Source organism: Poecilia reticulata, linkage group LG15 (assembly GCF_000633615.1).
Source record: "Poecilia reticulata strain Guanapo linkage group LG15, Guppy_female_1.0+MT, whole genome shotgun sequence".
Lineage (NCBI taxonomy): Eukaryota > Metazoa > Chordata > Actinopteri > Cyprinodontiformes > Poeciliidae > Poecilia > Poecilia reticulata.
The window spans coordinates 12,299,625-12,306,595 of record NC_024345.1 but is presented as its reverse complement, the minus strand read 5'-3'; the positions used below and the strand labels follow the sequence as shown (position 1 = coordinate 12,306,595).

Genomic DNA, 6,971 nt, shown 5'->3' with positions numbered 1-6,971 from the left:
GGTCCATAAGATGGACAAAGGAGCTTTGTACATAATGAAAAACAAAAGCAACATTGAGACAATAAAGCTTCAAAGTACATTCACATGAAGCACAGCCATTATTACATTGGACATTTACAGTTCAAACCCTGACAGAAAGACGTAATTTTACATTTCATAAATCACATTGGAAAATGTAAGGTCACATGAGCGTGATGACCATGTGAAGCATCGCATTAAAATCGTATGTTGGATAATGTAAAACGCTTTGCGCAAGGGAAAAAAAATGATTTAGAACATTTTGATGGTGTATATGTGAAAGACATGTACGCTGACATGTGAAACCTTTGTGATGTACTAGAGGTACCCAACAGATACCCATAAACTTAATGCTTGTGATGCCACCGTGAAACTTGTAAATCACATATAGCATCTATGTGAAACTGCTAAACTTTATGTGATGCCCATCTGGAATGATAAACTTCATGGGTTTTATGTAAAGACCACACGGAACCAAGAAAACTAATGTGATGTACAAGTAAATCTTCAAAATTATGCATGATGCACATGGGAAAGCTGTAAATTTCATATGATTCCCGCCTTTAAAATTCATGTGGTGTCCATTTGACACTGATGATTTACATGTAAGGCTCATGTAAACCATAATGGGATACCCATATCAACACATGCATTTTGTGTGATGCCCTTTATTTCATAGCAGCACTCCTTCTTCTCACAAGCCCCCAAAAACTGATCATCAGAAACATGACATGGAATTATCAAAACTTTTGAAATTCTTTTCACGTGTTTGCTTTCAGTGTGCCACATCAATCATAAGTGACACTTATCTGGCCACCACTTTGAAAAATTCCTCGACTCGCCCCTGTTTCTTGCTTCACACGGTCCGTTTTTGCGAAAAACTTCTTGATGTGGACTCTGTAACCTCTGCGCATGACACTCGCTAATAAAAATAACAGGTTGGCATTATGCAAAAAGTTCACTCTACTTGAGTGTTTCCCAACTGGCCCCTGAGTCCTGTGACGGGGACTGCTGAATATTATCCATTCAGCTCTCCATTTTAATACAATACACCCGGTCACGTCAGTTTGTCCCTGTTCGTGCAAATGCGTTTAATCTGATTTTTTCCCCCCCGCTCTGCTCCCTCCTCCCCTCCACTCCTTTACATAAAGATGTCGCACAAATGGAAATTATCGAGTGGTGATTTTTTTTTTTTTTTTTCAATTTATGCGCGCAAATCAAGGTCATGAGCTTGGCCGAATCAGCGTGTGAAAGCTGCTGCGCTTTACTTGACGCAGCGTGCTGCAGACGTTCACAGATCGATATGTGCCAGAGGAATAATGCTATACTAATCTATTAATTTGCAGTAATGGGGCCGTGCTGAGTCTTCATGGTAAGGTGCGCGTCAATATACCCGGATGATGTGATGATATTTGAATGAACCCTTTGTCTCTTGATGAGGTCATCACAACAGAGTTCATCCTGACTGATTACTTTCCAATAATGAAAAAATATATATATTAAACGACATGTTACTAACCAGCCCCTGACGCCCAAATAAAATCTAGTGGAAAATTATGTTTGTAAAATAGAAAGAAAAAAAAAACTGAAAAAAATTTCGCCACAACAATATTTAAATATCACCAGATATCATCAGATTATCGTTTCTGCACAAGCGAGATGCTCTCCTCACCTTCCTGGTCTGAGTTCCGTGTTTTTCTCCCTCATAAACTTTGGACAGAAGATGAGCATTTTAAAAAGAGATGTAAACACACCGTGTGTGTCTACGTCTGATCTGATTCATGTAGAAGAGGGCCTTTAAAAAAAACAAAAAAAAAACAAAAAACAAAAAAAAACAAATGGCCCGTTATTGTGTTTTGTATCTTTATTCAAAGTTAAAAAACGCGCCCTAAATAATTACGAACCAGACTGAATAAGGTGTTCGTCATTATAAAGGGCACGCTTGACAGCTTAATCCACTTTTTTAGGTGTTTTGGTTATAACATATGATGACCTTGCCATCATATGTTCCCGGTATGAGCTAGACCTCAGGAGTGCAGTAACACCTGTAGAACCTTCTGAGACAAAGTACCTGTTAAATAATGTATCTCTCATTTGAAGATTTACATCTTCTTTTTTTCCCGCACATTTTAATATGGATGGGGCTGTAATTTGGGTTACGGTAGAATACTGCGAGCTTTAATTGTGCACTATTACTATTATGTTATTATTTATATGTAATCACAGATTAAAAAAAAAAAAAAAGAAAAGCCATTACCAGCCAATAATATAGGCTATTTTTAATGTTGCTAAATTGCTTTATCGTATTTAAATTCAAGTGTTGTTATAAGCAAGCTACACATAAGTTCATAATAAGCCATGGAAAAAGAAAACAAAAAGTTTATGGTGAAAACAAACAAGCTAAAAATAAAACAAATGCAAAAACAATTATAAATCGATATTTTCAGATTGACATGACACAAACGTTAAAGATACCGGCACGTACTTGGAGAATAATGTCCTCGAATACATTACCCGTAATTTTGGAAAGATGGTGCCAATTACGCACGTAATTGACCGACCCACTCTTTATGTAAAATAACGTTTTAAAGTGCGTAACACTTGGGCGACGGCAGAGAAGCCACCTGCTGTTGCTCAAAGAGTGAGTGAGTGTGTAAAGTCCTGCTTTAACTTTTAATTACATATTTACATATATTAAATGGTAGCGAGAAAACAAAAGTGTAATAAGGCAAAAAACGAAACGTAAGGAATATTTTCGATTTATTTCACAACATGATCCAGCAATACAATATCAAAACGTGTTTTTTTTTTACTTTACAAATGAGAAGCGTGTAAGGAATTTTCTTTTTTCCACGTCTCATTAAATATATACATTTACATTTTTTTTACACCAGTGTTTTTTTGTTGTTGTTGTTGTTGTCTCATTATTTTTAATCCCTCCGTTTCAAAAACACAAATTGTCATTGGAGACTTGTGCTTAAGAGAACTGTCTGTGTGGAAGGAGCGTTTAAAAGAATCACTAAAAACAGAAAGCTACGTGGATATTTTTTACAGCTAGAGTGTCTTGATTGTCCCCCTTCAACCGCTTAAAAAAAAGAAAAACAAAAAAAAGATAAAAACAACTGTTTCACGTTTAGTGAATTGACTCATCTGACAGCAGTGTCACCAGCTCTTGAAAAGGAAATAAAATTCAAATGAGGGTGTTAGGTGAGAAGTAGGTCGCCACTTTTATGTAAACAAGTTTCCCCCCTTTGCCCCCCTTCTTTTTTGTGTGCATCGCACAGATCTGACCTGTCCAGCAACAATCAGGTTTTAAGACAAGGAAAATAATAATAAAAAAAAAACACACTCATACAGTGGGCAAACTCCTGAGATAATAATAATAATAATAATAATAATAATAATAATAATAATAATAATAATAATAATAATAATAATAATAATAATAATAATAATAATAATAATCGGTACCCTTATGGGAAATGACACAATTACCTGTCTGACAAAATAAGTCCATGTTTGCCTGACAGTGACAGTCTCTTCTTAGTTTTTTTTTTTTTTTTTTTTCGCAGTGTCTGACTTTGTATAAAAAAATATTGTCTTTCTTTTTTATTATTATTATCATTTTGTGACAAGATGAAACATCAAAACTCTTTTCGGCGGTTTTCAAACCGGTCTGAGCAGCGGCACAGACGTGACGATGGGATGAGAATAGTAGACTCCCGGGTGCGGGAAGGTGAGCAGCGGCTGGCTGACGGGCACGCTGGCCGCCGCGCCCCCCGCGCCCTCCGAGGCAGAGTTCTCGTGGTAGAGGATAGGCACCCGGACTATCCTCTGCGCCGCGGCGTGGCTCAGGTTGGCGGCCTCCAGCTCGGCGGCCAGCTGCCGCTTCCACTTGTTCCGCCGGTTCTGAAACCAGATCTTCACCTGGGTCTCCGTCAGGTGCAGCGAGGCGGCCAGACCGGCGCGCTCCGAGCTGCTCAGGTAGCGCTTCATGTCGAAGGTGGACTCCAGCTGGAACACCTGGCTCCGGGAGAACACCGTGCGCGTCTTCTTCTTGCGGCACGGCTTCTTGTCCTCGTCGCGCTTCTTCCACTCCTCCAGCTCGTCCTTCTTGGCCTCCTCCGTGTCGCTCTCCTCCAGGATGATCTCGTCGCTGCTTTTGTTGTTGCTGTGCTCGTCCTCGTCCTCGTCGTCGTCGTCTTTCGCGTCCGGCTCGGATTTGAGCACAAGGTCCGGGGAGTCTCTGTCCGTGCCAGAGGTCGGGGAGGAATCTCTGGCTCCTGGTTTCTCGATTGCTGGAATGGAAACACGAGCAACGGGGGGAATGTCAGGATAATAATATGCATCTTTTTTAATGGCTTTTTATGCGTTTTGCGGCATTTATCACCGCCTGTTGATATGAACCACTCACTAGAGTTTAGGGAAACAGTTGTCTGTCAAACAGTTTTTCTACCCACAAATAGGTCATTGTGAAATATTATTAATAATAATAAAAACTTGATTTTCAAAGTTACTTTAGTACTTGATTCTAAAACGGACCTGTTCGGGTCAGCTCGTTATGATCATACATGTATAAATCATTTTAAAAAAACGGGAATGTGTAAAAAAAAAAAGGCCGTCAGTGACGGAGCCTCGGGGGTGAGAGGTGCACCACAAGCGCGAGGAGACAAATCAAAAGCAAGCTGCGCATCGTCGCCCTCATCCAATGGTTTCATCATGTCTGCTTCATTTTATGCACAGCGTGTCGCTTTATTGATCTATTATACCGTGTCGTGGCATAACAAAGTAGGTTATGTAGGAGACAAGGTGTTAAATCTCCACACGCCTACGAAGCCTTTCAGGAAAACGCACGAAATGCGCGATTTTATGGGAAATCTGTCTTCTGCGGGAGACGTTTTAGGTAGGTCGAAACGGAATTGGTTTATTCTGTCGCGTTTATCATTCAAAATCAGACTACATAGGTATCACTCATCTTACCTTCAGTTCTGTGCAGATGAGCCGCCGAGCCGAGGGTGTAGGGGTACCACCACGCAGAGGTGCGCTCCAGGTAGTGCGCCGGCAGAGTGAACCGCTGCGCCGGCACGTCAAAGCGTGGAAAGTTGAATTCCCCGACCTGGGAGAGGGAAAATCCTCCCTCTAAGGCCGCCTTAGCGGAGGCGACGAGCGGCGGTTTGGGTTTAGACGGCTTGCTGTCACAGTTCAGCAGGTTCTTGATGAAGAAAGGGGAATCCTTGGCCGGAGCGCACGTCTCTTGTGTCGTCTCTGGCATCGCTGCAGCTGCGGTCTGAACGCAGAGGTCCAGGATTTTTATTTATTTATTTTTTTTTAATATCAAAAGCAGAGGAGGGGGTGAAAGTAAAAAAAAAAAAAAAAAAAAAAAAAAAAGCTGACTTACAGGCTGTGGATATCCCAGATACTTTGAGTTCCTGTTTTTCTTACTCGACTTCACACCCGGAGAGCGTCGTCAAAACACACTTCCTTCTCTGCGGGTGAAATAATAAAATAAAGCGCTGATACGTGTCACAAAAAGACAATCATGGGGATGTCTCATCCCGGAGTGTTTCCGTCTAAAGCGCGGGGGGGAGAAGAAGAGGAAGAAGAAGAAGAAGAAGAAGAAAAAACTCTTCGTGTCCCAGCGTGTCAGTCAGTCGGTGTCTGATGCTAATGATGAAATAAAAATGTCATCCAAGTTAAATGCGGAAAGTATAGGCGATTGGGCATGTACAATGGCAAATGGGATTAAGGGAGAGACGGCGAGGGGAGGGAGGAAAAAAAAGAGGGAGAGACCATCCACCCCTCCTCTCCCCACTCCGTGCGCCCTGTGGCTGCAGGCTGTGCGCGCTCCCCTGTTATTGGTCTCATACAGTACAATTAGCGACAATTGAACAGCACCAAAAGGAAGGACTTGGACCCGTCTCACAAGGAACAAAGACTGCATCGCTCACAGAAATCTACCTCTATTTCATCTAATATGAAGGCGTGTGTGCTTTAACTCTCTACAATTTTTTTTTCCCTTTCTTCTTCTTCTTTCTAAATTTTAAATTAAACTGCTTTTTTTGAACGAGCATTGAAAAAGTAACTGGGAGACGTGAGGGTATTATTTTAAGAAGTCAGTTTAATTGAAAATGCATTTCAAGAATCCCCTGCACAGTAGGCCCATTTTTCGCAACAGTTGTCCGGAATTTTGGGTAATTGCTTCAATAAAACATTTTCTATTAGATACAAATTTACTTCTAAAAGCAAATCCCGTCGCGAGTGGGTGTGGGGTCTCATGTCAACAATCATCTTAGAGCTACCAACAGCACGGGCCTGTTATCCACACTGTTATCTCACCTAATAAATAACGACTGTGAAGCATTATTAAATAAATAACAATTGAATAAATCAATTTACAATCTGCTTCTTTGTGGATAGTCGGTTCACTCTTACTTCGTGCCAGCCTGAATACACTTCATGTGTTTAGCGATGTCTGTTCCTCTGTGCGTTCATTTATTGTCAGTTTATGTTCCTATAATCTGGGGAGAGAAGAAGAAGCAAAAAGTATGTAGCTGCACGGCGCGTCACCAATGGGTGATTAGATTCATATTTCTAATTCATTGATTTCCAGCGAGGGCCACTTCCACAATGCCTGCGAGTCGTGCCGTCATTTATTTATTTATTTTTAATTCCTAATCGATTGTGTTAATTCATCCCTCAGATTGCGCTCTTTGTAAAATGCACCATGTATATTCACTCATTGATATTAATTGACTTGTTAAAAAGCAGCAGCCTCGCTGGTTGGGGAACTGCTGGGAGGAGGAACGGCGGAGGGACAGCGCCCTCTGTGGGGAGCAGGGAGCATGTGCCTGATTCCACCGCCTTATGAGGGCAACTCTGTTGTCCACGCTGTAGGATTGTGTGAAGTCACACAAAAAGGACCCCATTAGACAAAAGGGGAAAAAAGTGAGTTT

At 41.2% G+C, this 6,971-nt stretch overlaps 1 protein-coding gene across 1 annotated transcript; it reads right to left on the bottom strand.

Annotated features, from left to right (window-relative positions):
- Positions 1 to 2,931: 2,931 nt before the first annotated feature.
- On the bottom strand, positions 2,932 to 6,602 carry hmx3a (H6 family homeobox 3a). The gene is made up of 3 exons (XM_008429291.2): positions 5,417 to 6,602; positions 4,999 to 5,305; positions 2,932 to 4,316 (listed from the first exon to the last, which is right to left on the bottom strand). The coding sequence occupies exons 2-3, from the start codon at positions 5,288 to 5,290 to the stop codon at positions 3,685 to 3,687; spliced, it is 924 nt and encodes a 307-aa protein (XP_008427513.1). The 5' UTR covers positions 5,291 to 5,305; positions 5,417 to 6,602; the 3' UTR covers positions 2,932 to 3,684.
- Positions 6,603 to 6,971: the final 369 nt, after the last annotated feature.